The 27,121-nt window shown below is 40.3% G+C and overlaps 1 protein-coding gene and 1 non-coding gene across 2 annotated transcripts; one reads left to right on the plus strand and one right to left on the minus strand.

The window, feature by feature from the left end:
* Positions 1–2,811: 2,811 nt before the first annotated feature.
* On the plus strand, positions 2,812–2,884 carry trnat-ugu (transfer RNA threonine (anticodon UGU)). The gene has a single exon. It is a non-coding gene; the product is annotated as a tRNA-Thr (tRNA).
* Positions 2,885–4,267: 1,383 nt separating this feature from the next.
* cyp24a1 (cytochrome P450, family 24, subfamily A, polypeptide 1) lies at positions 4,268–11,816 on the minus strand. The gene is made up of 12 exons (XM_008301976.1): positions 11,481–11,816; positions 11,125–11,315; positions 10,907–11,000; positions 10,714–10,807; positions 10,230–10,321; positions 9,739–9,850; positions 8,315–8,460; positions 7,105–7,271; positions 6,043–6,121; positions 5,554–5,751; positions 5,322–5,433; positions 4,268–4,738 (listed from the first exon to the last, which is right to left on the minus strand). Exons 1-11 carry the CDS (start codon positions 11,736–11,738, stop codon positions 5,323–5,325), a joined length of 1,542 nt encoding a protein of 513 aa, XP_008300198.1. The 5' UTR covers positions 11,739–11,816; the 3' UTR covers positions 4,268–4,738; position 5,322.
* Positions 11,817–27,121: the final 15,305 nt, after the last annotated feature.

Here is a 27,121-nt window from a genome sequence, read left to right on the forward strand (position 1 = left end):
CAGTTGTATTTAACTGATATCCTGTTGGAGCCTTTTAATTGTAATATTGACACATTTTATACGTGATTCGTTTTTAAACTAGTGTGCCATCAAGTCAGTTGAAGGTCGAATAATTTGTAGACTGCTCCTTAATTTATGTGAGTTTATTTAAAATGCCAAATGGAAAATGGCCCTCAAATATACCTTACTGAACTAAAGGTTGATGCATGCAGCTCTTGGCCACTGGGCGGCAGTATTGTACAGTATTGCATTGTATTGTACCGGCATCTTAACTCATATTGCTGTTACTTTGAAGGGTCAGTTCACCCAGATTTAGACACTTTATGCATCATTTTATCCCCCTAGCAGCTGATGTTATAGTTGTGGAACACTGAGCAACTATATTCACCACTTTGCACATTATTATATTACTTTATATTGTTTCAATAGAGCCATTTATTTAATAATTTTAATGTATTTTTTCATCATCCAGCACAAGCAATTTGAACTAATTTCGTCCTCTTTTCTTGTTATGAGGATAAGTTATTTTCAGTATGCGGCCAAGGGTGAGATTATGAGTCCTACTGGATGTTAAACAGAAAGCTGACATCATTCATGGCTCTGCAGCTCAGTGGTTAAAGTGCTGCTCTTGTGAATCAGAGGTCACCAGTTCACCCCTCACAAGAGCCTCTAGGAATTCTGTTTGTGCTTCTCGGAGCAGCAGCTGCAACTCTTTCCAGTAACACCAACCCACTTACTCTGTGTGATGTACTTCCCAGTTAACAGTGTTTACAAGTTTTGTAGAAAGAACCTCTGAGTACAAATCTGGGGGGAAAAAACGTATCCACCAAAGCTGTGCTGTTCACACTGAACGCACATTTGCTTTGCGTGGACGTGTTTGCCAAATGATTGTAATCTTATGTAATTATCTCGATGGGTAGACACCACCACATTTAATTTAAAACCAAATTTCCTGCAATTTGTATGAACTAACCTCTTGAAATTACAGCCTCTTAGAATTTGAGTAGACAGTTAGGTTATTCACATTCATATCTGCATCTCTTAAATGGTCGCTCTGCTCTGGAAGATAAATATTGCTGTTTGCGTCACTTATATAATTAAAGTTTGTTTCGCAGAAGAAAAGTCGGAGCAGATCTTCTAGGAAAAGATCACTGAAAGTGTAAACTAGAAAACAAGTTTTTTTACCCTCTTGATTTATTCATTATGGGGATGTTTTGCCTTGTCTTGACAGCAGAGGCATCTTGAACTTGTCTGCTGGTTCATGTGTGAAAGTCGCCTGAGGTCACGTGAGGTTTTAGGTCATATGGTAGTCATGTGAGAGTTGTCACAGTTAGATGAAACTCGGAGTGGGCTGATGTGTGTGCCAGGGAGGGGATGTCAGGACAACGGACGTAAGAAGCTCAATCTGTCAGTTTAAGTCTGTACAGTGCTGTCTGCATTGGAGGACACCACTGTCTTCGCTTGTACTTTAGACTAACACTGACTTTGGAGCAGAAGATGCAGTCAGTCGCTTACTTAAGTAAAAGTATCACATCCATAATATAAATTCATTCCGTTTCAAGAGTGAATCCTGCATTTAAAACTTAAAAATCTTTAAGTGTTGTCAGCAAAATGTACTCAGAGTATTTATTGTTTCACTCATTCTGCAGACCTGGCTACTGTGACTGATGTATTTTTATATATCAAATGAACAGAATGTCATTACGGATGCATCTCGTAACATTTTCCTTTTGTTGCTGGTTGGATTGGTGACTGCCATCCTTTTGAGTCACAAGATTAGGTTATATGGTTGGTTTATGACTAATACTGAAGAGTTTGACCTATTTTTACCTCAAATAGTTATTTAAATGAAACCATCTGAGAAGTCTAGAAGAGTAAATCATCGTCAGCCCTTTATGAAACCCTCTCAGATGCAGTTCTTTTACAAAGGAATTGAAAGCGAAGAAACATGGTAACTTAGGTTTTGATCTTTAACTGTGAGAAGTAAGTAGATATTTAATAATAATTTGCTCTGAATTATTGTAGGGGAGTATAAAATATCATAGAATAAAAAAAAAATTCATGCAAGCATTTCAAATTATATGTAAATATAGTGTTTAAATTGTGTTACTTTTTACTTCTTTTTTTTTTCTTTTTTAAGTTGATGTAAAGAACTGATCCAGTTTTGGGTCTTTGAACTGATGTTATAAGGTTCTGCTTGAGTGAGGGTGATTATTTGTTCATATTTTTTCTAGATTTTTTCTTACATTATTCAACTTATTTTCTATGAGTTGTTTAAGCAGATGAACTTTGAAACCCAGAGATTATCTGCTTTTCCTTGTTCCTCTTTGTTTCTATTTTCTGTTTCCTTCTTTATTTAGGTATGTTATACTTTTCATTCCAAATGTGACGTGTAAGCTCCTAACCTCATAACTCACTTTCTTAACACAAGGAACCCTGTCAGCATGCACTTGCAGCAGACTATGGTATTGTGCAACATGATTTTGAGATTGTAGGATCAGTTGAGTGTGGTTCAAATTGACCCTCACTGATTATGAACCAAGGGGTAACAGATAAGGTTTAAGACAAGGTGAGATTTATATTAAAACATCAGGCCCACAAACATTGCGTAGTTTTCATTTTACATTTTCACACATGTGAAATACAGTGTAACACATGAAAGGAGGATTTATCACCAAGCTATGGCCAAGATATTAGGCAGAACTGGACAGTAGTTTAAAGTACCTTATACATGAAATACTATCGAAGATTGAGAGTGCCTAAATTTTTATGGTCCTATGAGAACTTGGTTATGAAAACTTTGTTACATGGGGCTCTATAGCTCAGTGGTTAGAGCACTGGTCTTGTAAACCAGGGGTCGTGAGTTCGATCCTCACTAGGGCCTTGACTGTGATTTAAGACTAGTTTTCTAACAACTGTTAATGGAATAATCCTCTCTCATTTGTTCCCAGCTGCAGTACCTGTAAAAGGTTTCTCAGGCATGCATATCTTACCCTCCTCTGCATTTCATTAAATACAACTTGCAGTCTACTTATGCCTCTGTTGAAGTAGCAATAGTTATGGAAATGTAGAAATCCTGTCTTTATGTTTTAACAGTGACGTGCTAAGAGAATCCATCCATCCATTATCTATACACCGCTTAATCCTCACTAGGGTTGCGGGGGGGCTGGAGCCTTAGGGCGAAGGCAGGGGACACCCTGGACAGGTCGCCAGTCTATCGCAGGGCTAAACTTAGAGACAGACAACCAAACACACTCACAGTCACACCTATGGACAATTTAGAATCACCAATTAACCTCAACATGTTTTTGGACTGTGTGGGAGGAAGCCGGAGAACCCGGAGAGAACCCACGCTGCACGGGGAGAACATGCAAACTCCACGCAGAAAGATCCCGGTGCCCCCACCGGGACGTGAACCGGCAACCTTCTTGCTGCGAGGCAACAGTGCTACCAACTGCGCCACCCTGCAGCCCTGCTAAGAGACTCATAATATAAAATAATCCAACTACGGTGTGTCTAATAATTATACCAGAATGTGCTGCAGATTAGAATTCAGTGAAAAGCTACAATTAATCAACTACATTTGTGAACAAAGTTATTATTTGCTTAATCAGAGTAATTACCAGATTTATTTTCAATGTAAATCAGTGTGGTCAAGGTATATTCAAACTGTGTTCCTTCTTAATTCAAGGCATACACACTAGTTTCTAACTGATTTCAGTTTGATAGGTATTGAAATTCTCAGTGCACCTGCCGATTTTTTTCACATACTTCAAGCGGTTGTTGGAATTTTGCTTTAGACATAAATTACTTGATGAAAGAATTAAGCAGATTCTTGTTTTTTTTTTTTCAGGTCTCTTAAATCCTTTCAAATGACACTGTCAATTTGGCCACACTGAGGCTCAAATGCATGAAGTCGATGAAGTAGATAGATCTTCATTTTAAGGAATCACAAGCTAAAAAGTTTAGGAACCACTACTCTACACAGTAAAAGCATTATTATAAACACATGACCACTAGATATTGTTTGAATGTATGTGGTGAAGATTATTTCTTCATCTGAAAGGGACTTTGATTTTTTCAGTTAGTTAGTTAGTCATTTAAAAAGCTTGAATTAGCCCATCTTTGTCTTCATGCATAAACACTGAGTTCGATAAATTAAGCTTTTTAAAATTTATAGCTCAATTTCTCAAGCTATAAAATCCCCAAGTCACTCAAAGACTTTAATTTCAAGACTTTGCAGTTTGAAAAATGAACACAAGTTATGTGGCTTTGATACATTTATTAATGCATTTCTTTACGTGAATAAAATATGTCTCTACATAAAACAATGTACATTCATACAATAGTGTAATTGCACATTATATACACAATGAAAAATAAACATATGCACGAGCTATATATATATATAGATATAGATATATACAAGTTATTAAACAGAAAAAGCATAAAGTAGTTTCTACTTTCTACATGTCTGAGATTGACAATTTGAAGACAGCTGCCTCGGTACAACATTCAATTTGTACATTACAACTGGTATTTTGGTCAGTCATTAACAGTCATAAGTAATAGCTTTAAATAAGTTTGAGGTATTTATGGTACGATTACATGTATAATAATTTTTCGGGTTTTTTTCTATTTACAAAGCAGCAATACAAGGAGTCACTGAACCATCAGGAACACAGCAACAGAGGTATCGTCTTTCTGCCGCTACGCCCAGACAAGTTGAATATGGAGCCTGAGAGGGAAAGAAGAAATAATTAATCAGGCTGAATGCAATTGATGTTCTTCAGTGAGTGAGAAAAACAGATAAGTCAAATCTATAAATCTGTTTGAGTTACATCCAAAGACTGATATCACTCTCGTATCAATTTGTTAAATACCGAGCTACAAACAGCAATCAGTTAGACTAGCTTAGCATAAAGACAAGAAATAGAGGGATACATAGAACCTGGCTCTGTCTTCAAGTAATAAAAATGACCTACTGAGTCCTCTGAATATCAGTGACTAACATGTTCTATCTGGTTTGCTTAATTAATACAGACACAGAGGTGGAATAACAACAATTCACTGTTTTACAAGGATTGTGTGTTGACTTTTTCTACAGTTTTCACTGGCAGCTATTCAAAGCCAATATTATACTAGAAAAATGGCAAATTGTCATCAATATACTAATATTTTTGTGCTGGTCGGTAGATTTTCCAGTCTTTATGCTTGACTGACTACTGTATGCTTTTAGTACCTTCATATTTACTGTACATACATGACAGCAATAAATAATTTAGTTCACTTTAGAGTTATAATGTATTTTTTCTCCTTACCTCATCTCCTGATAAAGGCTACTGGCAGTTCTCTGTTGGGAACCAAAAGCCCTGAGTGGATCACGTCAAGTGGCTCACTATCTGTTGCCACAATCTCATAGTCTCTGACCAACTGTAAGAAAGATGAGCAAAAATCAATTTCATCAGATGGTAGCACTTCAACGTCTGCAAATTTAACAAGTTGGAATCAAGTACTTGTACCCTAGATTAATGTGAATGATAATGCTCATACCCAGCACATGGCCAGTTGCAGCTGCAGCTCCGCCAGTCGCCGGCCGATGCACATCCTCTTTCCGACACCAAAGGGAACGTGGGCAAAGGGGTGGATGGTGCTGTTCTCCCGCAGCCAGCGCTCAGGTTTGAACTGCTTGCCGTCATCAAAGTATTCTTCATTGGAGCCCAGTGCATGAGTGTTAATCATTAACACTGTCTGTAAATTAAGAAAACGAGCAATTAAATCATTTCATTTTGGTTTTAGTGGCATATTTGTTCTTACTGTACAGCGAAATAATATAGATAATTCCATAGAATATAAAACTCAGCCAATAAAGGCCCTGTTGCTGGATTACACATTCTATAAGAGTTGCTCCATTCAGACTTTGTACAGTACGTGAGTGGGTTTTCTAACATGCTTTATTCAGACATGAGTCAAATGTAAATTAACACAAGAATGTAATCTGCTCATGTCAGGTGTATGGCAACTAATAACTAATCCACTTACTCCTTTTGGAATGGCATAATCTCCCAACACAGTGTCTTTGTCCAGGGTCCTGCTGGTGAATGGGACTGATGGCGATAACCTGTAAGCATTAGAAGAAACACATGAGAATATGGCCTCAGTGAAGCTCTAGTGTAGCATGACACACATGTCTAAGCTGTTTAACAGGAGTCAAACATACTCCAATGTTTTTCACAGTGGGAGATAAGGTGAGGTCAAAGGTCGTACACATTCCCTGAGTGATGTGCTTATGGAGCTGGCCTTAAATAACATGTTTGATAACTTGTGACCGCACGAGAAGACGAGAGAAAGTGGACCCTATAAGGGCAAGGAAGTGATCCGAACGTGACCACATGGTAGATTTTAAGCTGGGGCCACTTGTGGTTGCTAATCATGCCACCATATCTCAGGAGGCTTGTTTCTGAGCCAGTCATGTGTGTGAGTTTTCCCTCTTAATCTCCGTGGTACTGAGTGAAATCATGATGGAGACAGTGAGTCTAATTGCCACTGATGACTCTTTATATAAATCAGATTTTCTGTAGATGTTATGTCACTTTGTGTAATGCTGTGACTATTGGTAATGTGGCATGGTGCTGTATGCATGTGTATATATTATTCTAAAAAGCACTTTGTTGAAATTTAATCTTGTATAAATAATTTTTAGTGTAACTTAAATGTTGCATTTGCATCTCAACTACATAGAATGTTGCGCTTTACTGTCTTATCTTTGAGTAATGTTTAGTTCTTTTCAGGAAAATATGAACTGTAGTGTCTGCAGATTTTCCTTTCAGGCTGTAAGTCGCCCTGCCAGTGTTTATCAATAAGGTAGGGCAGCCTGTACTGTAGAGCGCACGACTAATAACTGAAGTCAACTCAGACAAATGTATTATTATTTTTAGCCATTCGGATCTTCTGTTATCTAGACTATGATTACAGGATAGTAAGAGGACAATTTAGAGCAAGGGTTTGGTTCAAAGATCGTAAACTATCCCCTTATTTCTAATGAGTGATTTGGAGCTTTCTGCAGCACAATCATTTTCCGATGGAGTTGCTGTTGTACTCTACCTCATAGACTCCTTGAGGCAGGCCTTGAGGTAGGGCATGCTCTTGAGGTGCTCTCCACACGGGTCCTGGTTGGGCGGCACCACCTCTCTGATCTCCTGCAGCAGCTTCCTCTGAGCGCAAGGGTTACGTGACAGGTTGAAAATAAACCACAGCATACTGTTGGCGGTCTGGGAAACATAAACACAGCAAGAGAGAGAGTGAGAAAAATAGGGAAGGAGGCAGAGAGGAGATGTTGCCTAGCAAGGCAGCTACTCTAAGCGCATTCCTCAGTGGGGTCCTGAAAGGAGCTGAGGAATGTTTGGGGTTCCTCAAAGGCTCAGTTACATCCACACCACATTCATTTTCCGCTTTTGACGTACTGTAACTGCAGCACCTGTTTGTGTTAGAGGCTGAACACTTTTTTTTTTTCTGCCCCCATTCGTAGGAAAATAGGCGAAAGGTAAAACATTTAAAAGGTTAACTCGTCATAAGTATACGCTAAGGTGCTTCAGCTCTATGATGATGTAATTTTAAAAAAAAATTTTTCTTTAAAATAAATTTGAACTAGAAAATTTCCTTGCAGAAAATTTGAGAGTGCCACGGGAGTCTGCTGGGATTTAAATGACTATTTTATAATTACCAAACCTACAAAAACTTTGAATAACCTAAGCCTTGTACTCTGTACAAGCAGGGCCTCGTGCTCAGCCCGTGGCACTAACTAAACAAAAACCTGAAATAGGTTCAAATACAATTGCTTAAAGGAAAAACTTTGGCATTTTTGATTTTAATACAGTGAAGCTAGCGGCCATTAGCTTAGCTGAGCATAAAGACAGAAAATAGGGGGAAACAGCTATTTATAAAATATGTATACATAAAATAACATAAAACAATGTACATTATTGCAATATTATAATTGTGCATTATATACACAATGGAATATAAACATATGCACAAACTATATTATACTTTTCATATTTATTTGTTGGTTGAACCAACATACATGCAGTCTAAATAATGAGAGATTGTATCCATGCCTCCCATTGAAATCTGTGCTTTCAACAGAGCTAGGCAAGCTGTTTGCTCGTTTTTAGGCTACCTTAAGCTGCCTGGCTGTAGCTTTATATTAACGGAATACTTATCAGTTACACCTATCAGTCTTCTCCTATGTCTTTCATAAAGAAAGCAAATCAACAATGAAATGTACGTCTCTGTAGTGCAAAATGCCACCTACCGTTTCAACTCCTCCGATCTGCAGCTCAGTGATGGCGGCATATAGCTCCTTCTTTGAAAGGCTGCTGTGGTGTAAGATGTCACCGATTAAATCATCAGGAGCTCTGACAGCGTTTCTCTTCAGCTTCTTGTCGATGTAAACTTTGGCTAAGGGAACAAAAAGCAGTGAAGATGTGAACATGTTGATTTCAACAGTTCTATTTACATGCGGTAAGTCGACTATCAGTTGTGAAGTTACTAAATTAGTATAAGATTCCTCTTTGTCAGGGCAGTAGGAGGAGAAATGTGTTTTCTGTGAGACATGAAACATTTCCTTTTTTCCACATTTGCATTTGCACTGAGGGCAAATATTATGTGGCCTTTGAGCTCTGTTAGATCTCATGCTGCTTTGAAACCTCACATATCAAAGGTTGATTGTCAGGCCCCACAAAGCTGACAAGTAAAGCTGAAACAATAAGTGGATTAATTGATTAGTTGATTTACTCAAGTTTACTGAGTAAAAATGATAAATATTTGCTGAGTTCGACTTCTCCTGTGTGAGGATTTGCAGCTTTTCTCTACTTTAAAATTAAGCCTTGAGGTCTGGCAATTTTTATGCTCTAATACCACAGTAGCAATATGTCCCAATTATAGGGAAGTGTTTGTAATCTGGACTAGGTCACCATTAAGTCTGCCCACTGTGTGATTTGTGCATGAGACTATGCATGTGTGTGGTACATTGCCATGCTTGAAATTAATGACAAAACCCTGCCATGATATTATGTTTAAAATTACATTTGTACTTGCAAATGTGTAGCTCTGGTGTTTTATCCTTACATGTTATAATATCCATATAATCGGACTGATAAGTCTGTAAGACAGTGAACTTGTTGGCACTTGTCTGATTGCTGAGCATTATAAAGGATGAGCATCTTCTAAATCACATGACAAAAAAACAAGCCACATGACTGATGCAACTAGAAATAAAAAGAATAAAAACAACCTCACTACAAGTACACTCGTCCTGTGAATTTTGTCACCACACATCAGGACAGCGTGTTCATGTACGCTTGTGAGAGGTTGTAAGCATCATCATCTTCCTCCCTCTACCTCCCCCTTTCCTCCCCCCTCGTCCTGCTACTACAAATATTTGGCATATTTCTCCCACTTGGGTCATGCGGTTTACTACAACTCCGACTGCCCTTTACCCAGAGTGCCAAGTACACAACACGCCGAGCCACCCGGTTTGGATCTCGCTCCTGCCTTCCCTCTGTACTTTCCTATCTGTCCTCTGACTGCAGCTGAACTCAAACCAGTTTGCACATCACAGAGAAGTGGAGACAAACTGTACCCAAGCTTTGTGAAACGAGAGTCCTCAGTGCAGACAGGGGGCATGTATTGGTGTAATTTTGTGGTGTAGCATGAGTTTGTGTGTCATGTTTCTACCTGTGCTGAAAATGCGGTCCCATGCCGCGGTGTGGTCCTGCCATGTTTTGGTGTTGAAGCTCTTGTGGAGCTCGACGGGTGTGACCATCATCATGCCAAATGTGCTCATCATCTACAGAGGAAAACAGAAAGGATAAGGAGTTAGATGTAATCATCGTCACTGAAAGCCTTAATCTTTGTCCAGGCCCTCTGTGTATTCTTGGCCTCACTGCCCTGTGTGACCTTTGCGAGCCTTCACTTATCATCTCTTGACTGTGGACGATATTGGTTTGCCCCAGTGAATCCCAGTAAGTTTGAAAGCAAGAGTGTCAGTCAAACACTGCATCACCAGCAGCAGTTCAGCTGACCGTGACTGAGGCGAACCCGATGAACTGTGAAGTTTCTCCAGGCTCGGGGAGAATGTCAGTTTCAGCACCCCACAGACCACCACAAGTGTCCTCGCTCTCAGTTCACACTGTTCCTACTAGAAGAGTAATAAGTAGCACACTCACTGTTTTCACAGCTGTGATGAAGTTCATGGCTTCCTCGTTGACTTTCTCCTGCAGCAGACCAAATCTCTTGTCATAAAGGACCAGACAAATGGCTGAGTGACAAAAAAAAAGCAGAGTGGGGTTTAGAACATCATGTACAGGCTCAGCATTTAAACTTAACACAACTGTTTCTTTCTATATAGAAACACAAGTTAGGATTCACAAAAATAATATTAAGCATTGCTTTAGAATGGTAGAACTGATATGACTCCTCTAAATCTTTAATTGTTCAAGCCATTTTTACTGCAAAAGTGCCAAATTCTTGCTTTTCTTTTTCATGTGACAGTAAATTCATTGAACATCTGAGTTTTTAGAATAATGGTCAGACAAAAGGCAAAGGGTGCTTTAAAAAGTTGCGATTTCAATATTTCATTATTTTAAAGATCAAACAAGTAATTGACAAAATAACAATACTAATGGAACAGTAAAAAATCGCTGAACTTACTCTCAAACGACCATTTATTCAGCTCGAAGTACAAATCCTCGATCTTCCCATTGACGTTAATTTTGCCAATTCTGCCCACGAAGTCCATCAACACCTGTTTTTACAAAGCAGAAAAGTCACTCATACATCAGAATTAACTCCAAAACTGGAGTCGAACATAACTCAGATTATATTTAAAGCATCGGAATCTTACCTCGTTTATTTTGCCATCAAGTTTCACCACTTCTGTCGGCTTCATGAGCTGCTGCTGGAAGGCGCTCCTCACCCTCTGCCAGTCTTCTCCCTCCCTGCAAACAGAGACAAGTTTGGGTTCCTCCTTTCAGTGCGCTTCATTGATATATATTTTTTGACCGTTTTTTGCGCTTCGAGCTACGTCCCCTAGAGTTATTGTTAAATAAACCAGGAACTTACAGAATGAGGAGTCCGTACGCCTCGTCTCTCAGGTCTCTGTATGCTTTCCAGGGTTTGATCTCCAGCCTCTGAGGGTAAAATCCCTCCTTCCTATAGAGCGCCTCCAGCAAGCAAGGTGCGCCAATGTGCACCGACTCAAAGGAGCCCAGCTTCATCCGGAAAATCTTGCCGAATTTCTTATGATAATCAATCTAGAAAAAAGTATTGAAGCAGTCAGTAACGTGAGAGAAATCGGATTTAACTCAAAATCCTTTTGATAAATCAACTCATATGCTGTATGCGTCTGGGGGGGTGGGGGGTGGGGGGGGAAGCGCGCAACGACAGAACTAGAGAATAAGTTTATATGAATACTGTACCAGTGCCTCATGTTGTCTTGTCAGTCCTCCTTTCCGAAGGAGCTCCACCAGACTGCCGACCAGAGGCCAGTTGGTGGGTCCCGGGATCGCATCCAAACTGTGCGCTCTGGAAGAAGCGTGAGGACACGGCGCAGCCTCCACAGCATCCTTCTCCTCCAAGACGCACACTGAGGATGTTGGCTTGAAGTGCTGCAGCCCCACAGACTTCTTCTTCAGCAGCTCGACGATCTGTGGAACCTTTTGGATCTGCGCCCTCATCCTCGAATCTGTTGTTTAAACTGGTGATCTGATGTTTAACGCCGGCTCTTCTTTATTATGTCGGAGGTGGGGGTGTGTGTGTATGTGGGGGGATTCTCGTTTCTTGGAAGTGGCACACCTTACCGCATTATATATACCCTGAGAGTGTTTATTCCTGCCGTGCACCGAACCAATCAGGGACCGGTCCTGCATGGTGTGGCCGTCGAGCCCACCATTCATTTATGGATCCACGCTGAAGGGATCGTATGACCCCAGATAGACCGAGGAAGTGCCCTTGCCCCCCTCGCTTTATAAATAAACACACAGGCCACAGCGGAGGTGACGCGGTTCGCTTGAACCGTGTTTCACAGGGACCCGCGATTGGAAGAACCGAAACTCTGGCAAAGCAAATACTACTGCCACACTTCTGCACCGGGCAAATATTTGACTGATTGCAAGTTCCGTGTTTGCTCTCTTTGTGTTTTGGAGTGTGTGTTCTTTGCGGAGAGGTGAAGGGGGGTAAAGTGGGCATTTTAAGTGCAAATCTCTCTTTGTTGTGCAGTTTTGTTGTAATTGCACACATATTCCAGTCAAGAGTGAAGTGCATGCACATCAAGGGTTTTTGGAGTAATTAGTGGCGAAATTTTTAAAAGTCCTTGCAAAGAAAAACTACTTCTACATCATTCTGTGGCTTCAGGAGTGAAATGTAGTATTCCCAAACTCTTTCATCCTTTGCACCAGTGCCAAAGTTACCAACAAGTGCATGATGAGTAAATTCAGAGTGTGACAAAAATGCAATGATGAATGATCTGCAGTGAAGTCAGGCTCTCATGCACATGTTTGTGTTTGTCTCTTTGTGAGTCTCCTAAACTCAACCACAACTAACCTCAAGCCTGTAACCTTAATCTGATAAAAAAATCTGTACCTTAAAACCAAGTGTTAACCCTCAATCAGCACTTTGCAGCCCGGTTCCCAAGATAATCATTCTTCAAAATGTCCTCGCTTTGAAGGTCTACAACTCAAATGAGTCCTCACTAAGATAGATGTACACAAATGCACACGGACACACATTCTCACACACACACAGCGCCCCCTCAGAGCTGGCATGACTTAAATAACATGTGCAGGGGCCCCGTGTTGTTACCCTGTAAAAGCGCTCATTCACAGACTCTCAGGTGGCATCAGAACAACCTTGAACTCTAACTGATGTTTGCAGCATATTGGGGGGGGGGGGCAAAACTCTCCCCAGGTGTAGCACATGCACACATTAATCACTCTCTACCCCCCTCCCCAAAAAAAGAACGGAAAAAAAAACCACCACCCACGCACCCACAAATGCACACCATGTTCATTTGCTGTCTCTCAGATCCAGAGTATGCTATCACATGATATCAGGCAGCTGTGGTAATCTGTATTATCTATTTGCTGATTACTGAGCTCTTTTTTTAATTACCTTTGGACAGAGCCAGGCTAGCCATCTCCCCCTTTCCCCCTTTTCTTAATGCTTAGCTAACATGCTGCTTTAACTCATTTTTTCATGTTTTTCAGCAAGACACAGTCAGATATGGGTGTTATTTTTGTTGTTGTTGTTGTTGTTGTTTGTCATATTTAACTCCAAATCTCCAGAGGTTTTGTATGACACTTTTTGTCACATATGCAGATCGAAAACTTTTTTTTTTTTTTTTTTTTTTAGCCGTGTCTGCTTGATAACTCCATGTACCCAGTTTGAATGATACCAATGTTCACATTACAAGTTATATTTTCTCAGATTTTAGAAATATCCCCTTGGAGCTCCTGGATAAATCACACAACTGTTGCTTTGATAGGCTAAGTTTGTGCTTTTCATGACAAATAAACAACTTTTTAATGATCAAAATGAGTGGAGTGCCCCTTTAAATATTTCTTCAGTCTGCACACTGTTGACTTTTGCACATTACCTTAAAAGAAAAAAAATCTGCATCACTGTCCCACTAGTTAAACTGTCTTTCCCCATATTTTTTAAAAATCGTTTCAGCTTTTTGTTTGTTTGTTTTTATGTAAGTAAATATGTCAAATGTCTTGTTCTCCAGCTTCTCAAATGTGAGCCTGCTTCTAGAGAAAACACAAAATATAAGTACATCATCTTGTCATCGTGTTCTGGCATTTTATTTAAAGAAATGTGACAAACATGAGGAACATATTCAGTAGATAATGAAAGTAATACAGGTTTTGCAGCTTTACATAGCTAAAAAATTCTGTGGAATATGTGGGAATATGAGAATTTATTATCAATAAAGCATTTGTTTAAAACCAATTACAGAGCCAGAGCTTTAAAAAAATGCATTAGCAAAAATCAGATATCGTCATAAACTGGAAAGGGTCTTTTAATGCTATTTATAATATTACTTGAAGTGCAAAAAAGCAGCTGGCGGTTGAGCAAGGCCTTACTACAGGACTTCAACCTCACAGTGTCCTGGTCTGTCCTGGCACACTGAACACTGGCAGTGTTACAGACAGCTGGCCCTGCGCAGGGTGCAAGTCATGGAGAAAACATGTTTTCTCGTGATGTCCCCTGTAGACAAACAGAGCTGCGCAACACCCTCCTCCATGACCTTATTCAGAATACGAGACTGACGTTGTCATACATGTTTTGTGTAATTGTGCGACGTTTTCATTTAGGATACTCGATCCTCATCGACCTCTTTCTGTAATATCGTATCAGTTGAAAGACAAGCACAAAATCTAGTGATGTTGAAAGATGTTAAAACAAAGGAAAGATTTTTTCCTCCCATTTTTCCCCTATTTCAGAGTACTGAGTAAAGAAGTATGCAGTTTATAAATAAGTAAATAACACAGAGGCGCATTGACAAGCTGTAAGTTATGTGTCAAACATAAAAAAAAGAGAAAACTCTAATTTTTCTTTCAGTTTCATGTCTGTAATATCAAATCTGCTCTTCTTTTTAGTGCAACATGACTAAAACTGAAGCCTTCTGAATTGACTGAATACCTCCTAATGAAATCTTGATTTTTAACCCATTGACCATACAGCCCCCTGTCTTTTCGATATCACTCTGATAACAGTCGTAGTCAATTTTCTCTGTTCCTGTCAGTCAAATCAGTGAGCGCTTTGTGGACAGGACATCAGCGGCAGGCAGAGCAGATAAGTGATGAACTGAGATAGGGGGCAGCTGACCTTCTCAGGCAGCAGCAGAGTCATCAGCACACAGGGCAGGCAAACCTGATGACTCAAAGTCACTTATGTCCAAATTGACTGACGGGTCAGTGAGTTCGGTGCTTGGGGATTGAGGCAGAGGCTGTGACTGTACGCAAGGGGTGCAGAAACATGCAAAGGGGAAACACAGTCATGCGTGGACACAAAGATGCACATTCATACGTGAAAGCACAAACATACATTGATGTGCGAGACCACCGTGATCTTGAGGCCACAGAGGAGGAGATTAGCGGAGATCCATAACAGGGATGGTAATGCTTCGTACAGTCACATCAGCCTGAGTGGTCACATAACGCTGCTGACCTAGAATGTGAGGTGCCCCCTTACACAAAGCCCACCCTTACACTAAGACTGAAAATATTTACAACAGAGCAGCGATGAAGTAATGCAAAGGAGCAGGCTACCCCACCACCAGATCCTCCCATCTCTGGTGTTCATTGAGTGTTTTTCCCCACGTTACATTGACTCACTGTGCAACAGTGAAGCTCCCACAGTTTATAAATAGTGTAGGAAAAGATTTCTGCAGTCAGCCTTTCTTTTCTCAGTGTTCATATTCTGTGTTACTTTGATAAAATGTTAAAATTCTTGGCTGTCATGATTCCAACCAACTCATTTATTTGTTGTATTTTATTGCAAAAGATTATAGATTATTGGCTCTGGCCAGAAAGTAGGTCATTCTTATTGATAAAGATGATGGAAAAAGGCTTTAGTAAGAAGATGTCCGTGAACTTACTGACCTCCTCCTATACACTGAGGCTGCTGTTGCCTCCTGGCTGCATTCATCCTTGCGGAGGGAAGGAGAATCTGGGTCAGGATTCCCTGGATGGAAGAGGATCCACCCCTCCCTCCTCTCTGACAGCAACAAGTAGAAGGAGAGTGTTTGGGTAGAAGTGAGGCCACAAGTGAGGCTTGTTCCTGCAATGTCAATAGTCACCAACCACAGCATATGTGGGGGTCAAAAATCTGCAGCAATTAAATGTTTCCTGTGAAAATGCAGAAAAAAGCTGACAGAAAGCTGTGAGATTTTTACTACTGTATCGTTCAGTTTGAAGAGAAGTCGTGGAGGCAGGGGTGACTGAGGTGAACTGCTGCTAGTGAACCAGAGATGCAAGGGTCACTAAGAGCGTACAGTTGACAAAGCTGTGTTCTAAGCGAACAAAATGTCCTGGGAAACCCCTGGTGAGACTCCACGGTAAATTAGGACAGCATGTCTGACTCAAATGATTATTTTGATGAAATAATTATTGTGATGTATTGCTAAATGTCATCACTGGCTTAAAGGATAACAGCATGCTTTTTTTTTTTTTTTTTAATCATTTCCCATGATGTAAATGCAGTGAAACATGACCAAGTACATTGAAAAAGTACTGCACTTAAGAGCAGTGCTCAGTTCTGATGCTTTGCACTACAGTTGAGCAGCAAGTATTTTTAATTCCAGTACATTTGTTTAACAGCTTTGCTTCCTCATTACTGTTCAAATCCAGATATCTTTTAAACAAAACTGAATTTTACAGTGCAATAATGGTATTTTTATGAAAATGAGATGAGCTTATTTACTCATTTAGAAGCTTCTCCTGTAGATCTGTTGCATTGGTGAACATGAAACAACGTTTTGAACAACAGGAGAGGCAACTTTATTCTTTACTTAAACGAACTACACCTCTATTGTTCTGTTTCCAAACTGTAGTTACATTCTGTAACTGCTAGCAGCAGTTCTTCTGCTGTACTTGGAGTTGATGTCACAGTCGAGGTTGCAACGAGAAACAGGATGGCTGAAAGGGCAAATATGAGGCCCTTCCTGTAAATGTTTGCGCTACCGTGCACCTGCCTCTGCTAACTGAAACTGAAAAAGCAGAAACACATACGTGAAACGAATATACACATATGAGACACATAAATGAAAGATATTTTAATTCTTTAAAAATGTACTGAATATCAGATGTTTCCTCTTAAATAATTGACATATGTTGTGAATCACACCGCCACCTCTTTCACATTTGGTCATTTATACACCATGAAAATCAGATGATGCAAGAAGAAACGTTAAAAAGTAGGTGTTGCCTGGAATATAGTACTGATACCGCAAACAAAGGATAAATTAACTAAAAACTGGACCGCCGCTATAGCTCAGCTGGTTGAGCTGGCGACCCAGGTACTGGGACTATGGTCCCCAACACAGCGGTCGTGGGTTTGAATCCAGCCCATGGCTGTTTGCTGCAGGTCCCTCCCCCATTCTTCTCCCCACTTTCATGTCTCTCTCTCTATTGTCCTGTCAAAGGAAGGCAAAAAGGCCAAAAAAATAACTTAAAAATTACAAATCTGCCACTACAAAAAAATAACAATGTATCAAAATCAATTTTATTCATAATCTTATGTATATGTAGGCGCGATCTTTGAAAAAACTCCCCAGCCCTCCAACAGTTATTATTTGGAAAATAACTCATTTTATCAGTTTTTCTTTTTATAAAAACAGTGACATCGTGTAATCAAATAGGCATTTAAAGGGTTAATATATATATATTTGAACATTTGGTATTTTTGATTATTAGGACAGAAGTTGATTGAAAGCTCTGAGCAAAAAAAGTATATGTTATGTTTTTATAGCAGTTTTTGGGAGAGGACATTTTTGTCCTATAATGTCCTCAAAGGGTAGCAAATTTGCTCCCGGTGTATCGTTAACCTAGGAAAAAATCTGAAATTTGAATTTTAGGGTTTTTCATGGAAAAGAAAACTTTCCTACAAAAAATCTTTTCATACAGAGTAACACAACAAAAGTTACAGCCAAAAATTGAGCAAAAAAATCACCTGAAAGGACAAAAATGTCCTCGATATCCCCTGAGGGTTAAACACATCTAACATGTTGTCTGTTTTTATTCCTTCCCCAGTTTGTCACGACTCTAGACTGATTGTCAGAGGGTTCAAAGGGTAAGTGATTCGTGAAGAAGATGAGAGGAGCTTTGACAGTCATTGGATGATTGCTCTTGTCTGTATTTGTTCTTCTGGTTAGAGAGCAAAAGCATCTTGTAAGGACCAAGAATATCTGAGCAAAAGCACAACGCAGCTAGACTTGAAATACCGTTGAAGACATCAAAGTACTGTATGTGCTGACCTACATCCTACATACATGGAACCAATAGGTCAACAGGTATGATGGTCTGTAGCATTTAAAGGCCACTTAGGGAAAGAGTGCAACAAGTGCAGCAGTATTTGACGAGGTTAATGTTTACTTTAAAGACCTCTCTGTGTTGTTTATTATTAATAGTGATGTTTTCTGTAGATATATTTAGATTTATAAGTGTCCTCAACCCGCAAAGTGATCAAAAATCAGGACTCTGTACTCTGCAGTACTTATGTCACCCCTGCTGCTATGTCCCAATCAACTTGTTGATTACATTGTTGGCGCACTCCAGCACACTTTGACCTCTCCATCAACCTGAGTCTCAGAGGTAAATTTGTCAAAGTTTTGACCCCCTGATACAATGTACCCCCATGGCCCCATCAACTCATCACCCTGCCTCTGTTATCTTATCATTATAAACAGAAGCTCTGGGCGGATGTCATCATGCACTGATGTCCTGTCAGCCTGCCTGCTGGTAGGTATTCAAAGGAGGCCGTGCATGGCAGAACACAGAGAGGTTTGCACAACAAAAATCACACAAGTTTGGTGTCCACTGGACAAACACGCATCAGATTGCCTCATTTAAGCTTCATGGCTGTTAGAAGAAACCATCCCTCAGCCAGCCTTGCCTGAGCAGGAAAGTGATCCTGGGACAATGCCCCAAGTTATTTGTTTTGTAGATAACTCAAAACCTCGAATTCTTAGAGAATTTTACTGTAAACTACCATTGTTATTACCGTTAATATGAGTCTAAATAAATGATTGCATGTTCAGTAAATTCATTTAATTATTTTTATGCATTTCTTCTTCCTCTAGGCAAAATGACAGTGTGATGAGTTAGATTACACTGACAGTGTTTATTTTCTAATTTTAAAAAAAGTGACTTTAAAGTGATTTTAAAACTGCCAAAAAGCTAAAATGCAGCTGCTTAGTAAGTACATGGTTGACTATGTTCAAATGTTTCAACTTTTACTGAAGCTGATGGGAATAGCATTTTTAATTTCTGTATGAGTGCAAGTACAATTTAACCAGACGGGGGACTAAAAGAGAATTAGGAGGTCACAAAAACTATTACAGTTGTTCCTGTAGAGAACATAAATGTCTGTTATTTCAAGTTCTTTCAGCAGTCAGATTTTTTCACTCTGAACCACAAATGTGGACTTCACAGTTCCACGAAAGGAACACTTAAGGCATCACCAAAGCCAACAAGATTTATCCTCTGAGAATCATCGAATCACTTCACAAATGTTTATGTAAATCCATCCAGTAGGTATTGAGATATTTCACTAGATGTGAAAACTTCAACTTGTGCAAAAGGAAAGGTCAGATGTTTGCCAAATTCAACAGGACTGGCAACACATTTCTTGACAGTCCATCCTGTAACTGGTGAGCCATTTCACTGTAAATCCCAAATGTCCATCTCATGCTGAAACTGAAAGTGAGATCAGTTCATCACCACATCCAGTTGGAATAGTTGCAGAGAGTCTGAAGCAAAGTGGTGCCATGAGCCATGTCAGCCAAAGTGACTAAATGCAGTAGAAGCCCAGGCTTCAGATGCAACATGGAGAAGGAGTCACAGTTGCCACTCTGGCTCCATTGAAGCTGATCTTATCAAACTGAGAGGAGATAATTCAGCAGACAACTCGGGCTCCACTACAGCGCTCACACATCACAGACTTTACTCAGTGCAACACATTACCAGTGAGCCCTTTACAAGGCCTACTGAAGCCAAGTGTGGCTGATAATGTGCCAGTTATACTCACTGATCACTGTATTAGGAACACTGTACACAAGTTCATTGGTTCAGTTTATCAACAGCATTAAAACCATGGACCCAACCAGCCAATCCTGCTATGAATTGTATTAGGTATTTCCTGTTTTATATTTTGTAGAGATCCCTGTCCTTGTGTGTTTCGTGTTATTTTACGTCTTCCCTTTGTCTCGGTTTCCCTCCTCCGTTGATTGCCCACATTAGTTTTACAGGGGTCTTGTCCTCCAAATGAGTTCTCTCTGTATATATGTATCCTTTTGTGTTCACATGCCTGAGTTCTTCACTCATGTTCATCATCTGCCTTTGGTTTGTACATTTTTGTACATTCAGTTTCTTTCCTTTTGTGTGTGTGTGTTTCTTTATTGAAACCTTCAGCTTGTTTTCATGCTCTTGTTACCTTTTGGGTCTTTTGGTTTTGCCAGCTCACAAAGCTTTTGATTTATCTGGTCGATGGTTTCTTTGTTATCAGCTTTTTGATTAAATGATTAAAGGTCACCTTTAGTTTTTTTTATATATTTTTTTTAAAACCTGCCTTTGATGTCTGCATTTGGGTCCTTTAATTAGAAACCCATGACAGTGCTGTTGTTACTGACCATATGTATCTCTTTATTGATGCAAATTACCACCTTTTGATGGCTACTGTCAGCAGAATAATGCACAAGTTAGTTCAGTGCTTCCCCAAGTCATGTGATTTGACGAACACATTTGGCATGTTGTAGAACAGGAGACTGGCAGCAGGTCTGTGCAGCCGACAAATCTTCTAAAATGATATGATGCCATCATGTCAACATGGAGCAGAAGCTCAAAGGAACATTTCCAACATCTTGTAGGATGCATGCCACCAAGAACTAAAATTGTTTGACAACAAAGGAGGCCCAACCCAGTATTCATAAGGTGTTCCTGAGTTAATGACAGTAAAACATTTTAGAATTGAATCTGGGTAGCTTTGCAGTACTTTGATAGATAATATATAACCTTGAATAGAAATTAATTTCTCCTGTTTCTGGGGAATTCCTACCTTCTCCACACAAACTTTGGTCTATAGTAGAAGGTAATGTTGTATGTTGGCTTTAGGGATGTAAACTGAGCTGCCTGGCATGAAGCCAATCTTCATCCTCACTTTCATGTAATGCTGGCTGCTTGGGAACTCAGCATGGCTGTTGTCACACATTGGTAGTTATGGTCTTTGGTGGTTTAACTGTAACATGCACATGTTAATAATTATTTGAATCTATGGACACATTTCATTGTCAGTCAAGCACTGATGTTTGATATCAAGCTTTAAACTTGTACTGGTTCGACGCCGCTGTGGCTCACCTGGTGGAGCTGGCGTCCCATGTACAGGGCTACAGTCCCGATGTGGAGGTCATGGGTTCGAATCCCGCTCATGGCCCGTTCCCACATGTCCTCCCCCCATTCTTCTTCCCTACTTTGCTGTCTCTCTCTCACTAACACTATCCAATAAAGGCACAAAGTCCAAAAAAATAACTTAAAAAAAAAAACAACAAACAAAACTTGTATTGGTTCATGATGAGGCATCATAGAGATAAGAGGGCATGTTATGGTCATGTAAACGGAAACAGATGTCAAAACAGCCAGCACTGTATTCACTTTCATTGATTGATATTGTCATCACCATGCAGTCTCATCTCTTATGTTAACAGTCAGCGACGAGGTCAGAGCCTACAATAACGTCTCTGCATAGACTGCACATATAAACAGCTTTCTTTTCCATGAGTGGAACTGACAGGAATAAGTGATGCATGATTTCTCACCGCCGTCTGCCCACCCTCAAAGACTAGAAATAAAGTAACCACTCTGGCATCATTCTTTATTTGAAGTTTGTGTGTGAACACATGAAAGGCTGTCAAGGATAAGAGCACTACATCTCCACACTAGATGACAGCGTTGTTTACTGCAGAATGACGGGCGCTTCTGCACTCATTTAACATGTATTGCAACAATAACCAGACCACTGGGTTACAGAGAAGAGCAATTACCCACACTTCCAGGAAAAGTTGTAACTCCATTTTTGCATGACATGTGGCATGTGTTACTTCTCATTCATAAAGAGTGGTTGAGCAAACAGAGTTCAGGCAACGAGAGGTGAACACACCCTGCCACTCACCGGGTGAAAAACATTCCTGAGCGTACAGTAACAATATCGGGTTTCATTGGGAAAAGAACTGCATGGCTCGGTGATGTAGTAAACACAAGGAGAGGAACTCGGAAATGGGGATTAAAACCATCAAAACAAGCGTGTTCAGACAGTGCAGTGGCCTAAGCTAAACTCCCTCTTTTTGGAAAAGTGTGTTTGTGCTTTTTATGAAAGGAAGCTGCTCTCATGTGCGAAAACAAGTTATCACAACTACTTTTATTCCCATAGCAATGGATTGCGCAAGTCAATGTTTTGTTCACTCTTCATGCAGATTTACTTTACGTATTAGGGGAAATGCTAGAAGAGACAGAGATGGAAAGAGAGGGAGAAAAGAAAAAACAACAATGCAGTGATACTTGTGTGGGAATGCGCACCCTCCTTGTTGTTAGTGGATGATTGTTTTTTGCGTTTCTGTCTGCACAGACCACCTAGCAAGCAATTTTCAAAGCTTGTTGGCTGAGGCACACACCGATGTCATCCACAACAGCTTGTAAGAATGTGGTTAGTGTTTTTCAGTTAAATAACTGCAGCATTCTGCAGCAGAAACCTGCCTTATTTTGTCCGCAACTCTCACATGAGGTGGGCTCATTCATTAATTAAAGCTTTAAGTCTTCCTGGTGATTATTTTTTGTATGAGATGTTTCAGAAATAAGACTAAGCCATGCACTAGCACTTTTGCAGGTTGTGCTAGGATGCAGAATATGTATACCACAGTTCTTCTAGTCTGGTCAGACAGCATCCGAAACCTCCTTTGCTCACGTGTCCAACAGTGGAGTTGCTGTGGCGAATCATTTCTCAACTTTTACACAGCGACTGGCCAGCGGTGTGGAGGTCAGAAAGTAGACAGTAACTTCTCTCTCAAGCACCTCATTTTTTACCCAGCACCACACCATGAATGTCCTCCAGGAAAGAGTATGCCGTTATTACCATTTGTACTGTTCTTTGCTTTTCTTTCTATGACATCAGGTTTTGCACCTCACTTTTGCTGTTCTGAACACCGGTAAACACTTTTGCCTTGCATTGCACAGGTTATAGAAAGTAACTTGGTTTTAGCAAACCTGAGCTTTAGGGATGGAGATGTTCCTCTCATGCCGGTTCGCGTCCCGGTGGGGGCACCGGAATCTTTCTGCATGGGTTCTCTCTGGGTTCTCCAGCTTCCTCCCACACAGTCCAAAAACATGTTGAGGTTAATTTGAGATTCTAAATTTTCCGTAGGTGTGAATGTGAGTGTGCTTGGTTGTCTGTCTCTAAGTATAGCCCTGTGATAGACTGGTGACCTGTCCAGGGTGTCCCCTGCCTTCACCCTAAGTCGGCTGGGATAGACTCCAGCCCCCCCGCGACCGACCCTTATGAGGATTAAGCGGTGTATAGATAATGGATGGATGGAGCTGCAGGGGGGCGCAGTTGGTAGCACTGTTGCCTCGCAGCAAGAAGGTTGCTGGTTCGCGTCCCGGTGGGGCCACAGGAATCTTTCTGCGTGGAGTTTGCATGTTCTCCCCGTGCAGCGTGGGTTCTCTCCGGGTTCTCCAGCTTCCTCCCACACAGTCCAAAAACATGTTGAGGTTAATTGGAGATTCTAAATTGTCCGTAGGTGTGAATGTGAGTGTGCTTGGTTGTCTGTCTCTAAGTGTAGCCCTGCGATAGACTGGCGACCTGTCCAGGGTGTCCCCTGCCTTCACCCTAAGTCGGCTGGGATAGACTCCAGCCCCCCCGGGACCCTAGTGAGGATTAAGCGATATGGTGGATGGTCCACCATAAAATGTGGGACAGACATTTACCTTATTGTGAACTTTTGTGAGCATCTGACTTTTAACTGAGCAACATGATTAGATCAAAAATTCAGTTTGGTGGTCATTGGATACCAAACATACCTAACACATTTTTAAAATAATAAAAGACATATCAGCATAACAATTTGAAAGAAAAGTTAAATTGTCTTCAGAGTCTTCTCTGTAATTGTGATTTATCATTAAACAACACTTTTCCCCATCATCCACTGTGAAATACTGGCCTGTTTTGCTCGCTTTTGGCCTGCCAGATAGTCCTGATCCACTTTCTACAAAGTGCTTTAGAGTTCTTTAGAAACCTTCACTCTGCCAAGATTTGACACTAAGAAAGGGCCTTTTTGCTTGGAATAACAACTTGACCACAGTGCTATTTAGTGAGCAATGATCTGCTGGAAACCTGAGGCACAGCCACATTTTTACCAAGTGAATGGCCACAGGTTGATTTACTCGAACAAACCTCTGAGTATTATGTGAACTCTGCTTTAGTGGAACAATACAGCTCAATGAGATGTGACCTTTTGTACAAAGGAGTGTGTCATGGCCACAAAGTTGATTGACCCAGAAATAATGAAAAACATGAAATATTTCTTCTTAATCTGATGTCCCAGAACATCTTGTGTTTTGAAATGTTGCTCAATCCTTAAACTTTCTGATTATTTCCAGGTTTGTATGATACATTTTTGTTATGGTCTCAGATGTTTGGACCCCACTGTGTCTATAAACTCACCCACGTAAAGTATAATATAATGTATAACAGTAATTTGAAAGGTTTTATATGTTACTGTAAATGTTGACTGACTTTGGCAACTATTTGGAGATGATTAGCGTGGACTGGAATGTAATGTGCTCACTCAAAGAGCTGGCAGATCTGAGAAGTGACTGTCTCTAGCATTCTAAAAGTTCCATTAATGAGGTTTGTGTGCGTTTGGTTGCGCTGTCTGTGTCACATGCAACACACAAGTGCACGCATACATGCTTTGACAAGTGCGCAGGTTTTCTGTGCGTGACTGTGAATGTGGTTCGGCACCCTTCCCAGGCTTTTTCCTCCTCTTGTTTTTTTCCATGTGCCTGTTTTTCTATCGTCTTTACTCACGTTTACAAAGTCTGATGTGGTTTCAACCAGCTCATCACTCACGCTGGTTGTTACAACATCTGTCTGGCTTTGGTGCCAGGGCACAGGCCGTGCCGACGCTGCGTGTTGATGTCGTGAAGAAGCGAAGCCCCGAGGTCATGCAGCCTGATCAAAAGAGGGTTTTAAAATGCTGTTTAGTACACTTGGGCAGGGCGAGCCTGGTTGTTTTGGAAAGCAAGGCAGTATATTAACCTGTATTTTTTTTTTTTACTTGTGTGTGTGTGTGTGTGTGTGTGTGTGAGCAAGGTAAGGAGGGCACGGAGACTCTGCTCTGTTATGAGCTGTGCAACTGAGGTGAGATATTTGTTGGAAAGGAGCCAACTTGTTGAGTTCAGAGGGGTCCTTGTGTACCCTGCTCTGAACTCTTGCAACCTCGGCGTGTGTGAGTGAGTGTGTGTGTGTGTGTGTGTGTGTGTAAGGGGTGAAAGGGGTGGTGGTAGTAGGTAAATGAGTGAATGAGCTAAAAAACATGCACCGGTCGACCTCGCCTGTGCCAACAGGGTGGAAAGTGATGCCCCCCCTCACCCCCACCCACACACTTTGCCTGTGGCCACCGTGGGCAAAGTGTGTGTGTGATGACAACATGCCGTACCTGCTCACTTTAAAACACCTTTTACCCTCAATAAACCCATCAGGCGAGCACACAAAAGTGTGAGTTATCACATTTTGTGTCAATGGTAATATACAAGTAACCATGTCTATGTCAGGCTTCACATGTTATTTATATATTAAAGTTAGAAACAATCTCCAAATGCGAGACACAAAACATGACATTTACATAATTAATTTAGGACAAAACAAGAAATGGACACAAAGAGTTTTTATTTTTTCATTTACGTTGTTTGTTAAATGGACGGTGAAACTTGGTAAGCTCAGTTTAGGCACTGCTTTTAAAAATGAATAGGATTTCTAATAGTCAGTAGTCATCGGCCAGATTTCCCCAAGATAAGTCAGAGGAGTCAAAACACCATTAAAGGGATTACAACTGTGTATGTTACATATAAAAGCCTTGGAACAAAGCAGTCTGAGAAGGAGACAGGGCTGAGATGAGAGCTGTAATGCAGGCTCACAAGTCAGAAAGGTTGAGAACTCCGTTCCTGAGATTTTGGTGATTCAGTGCTGGATTTAGGATCTGCGGAAGTTCACAGAAAGCGTGACAGATTAAAGAAGTCCCTCCAAAGAGGTCTACAAACAGGGATTTGTTTTAGTGCCATATAAATCACAGAAAAATGGCTTTATGTGGCCACTGCAGTCACTTTACATCTGCATTCTGACTATAAACCAATTATGTTTCATTTTTTATGCTTAAATTTCTACTTTTTGTTTGTTTTTTCTCAACTTAATCACCAGATGAGTTCTAAATTACAGGATAGTTATTTATATTTAAACAAACTTGGAAAGAATTTCAGCTCAAGTCAATTTACTTGCTTGTTTCTTGTGAATTGGCAAAGGTTTCGTGTTTTTTTTAAGCCCCTGCGTTATGAGGTGAAGTGGATAAACTACTGCTGGCTGGAAGAGCATCAAAGCAGTTTGAGTTGTGAAACACAACGTTTAAATCCCTGAGAGCAATAAACTTTACTTACTGATTATTCAGTCCCATCTGTATAAGCTAAAGTGGCGAAACCAACAGCACCAACAGTAACAACTGTGTGTGAACTGGATTATTGTTCAACTCTGACTCAAAGAGACAAATGATTATTTGTCCAATAAAAAGTATTTTAATTTCCTACACAGTGCAGTAAAACCGGCAGCTTCTGATGTCAATCCAAATATGTGATATCAAATAGAACTAAATTAAATGTCAACTCAAGTAATGAAGCTTGAATGCTTGAAGTGAAGTCGAGATATTTTTCAGTTTTCCATCTATTAACATGAACCAACTGAACTGAACTACACAAGTTAAATGTTAAATCACAGACATGCACTTCAGATAAGGAATATTTTCATCACTTTGCAGCTGTGGATTAAATTAACTGCTATAATAATCTATAACAAACAAACAGTAGGTTTCACTGACTGGGGAACATGTACCGCAGATAATAGCACCAAATGTCTGCGGACCAAGGAGGAAGATAGTTGAGCTCCATTCACCAATGAATCCCAGCTGTCTGATGAAACTATGTAAAATTAACAACTGTGAATAACCACTTCATAGCTTATGTTGATGGGAATCCTCTGCTTTCCATCAACATTTCTCTCAATGGCATGATGAGAAATAACAGCAAAA

This window comes from Stegastes partitus, unplaced genomic scaffold (assembly GCF_000690725.1).
Source record: "Stegastes partitus isolate 25-593 unplaced genomic scaffold, Stegastes_partitus-1.0.2 Scaffold1742, whole genome shotgun sequence".
NCBI classification, from domain to species: Eukaryota; Metazoa; Chordata; class Actinopteri; family Pomacentridae; genus Stegastes; species Stegastes partitus.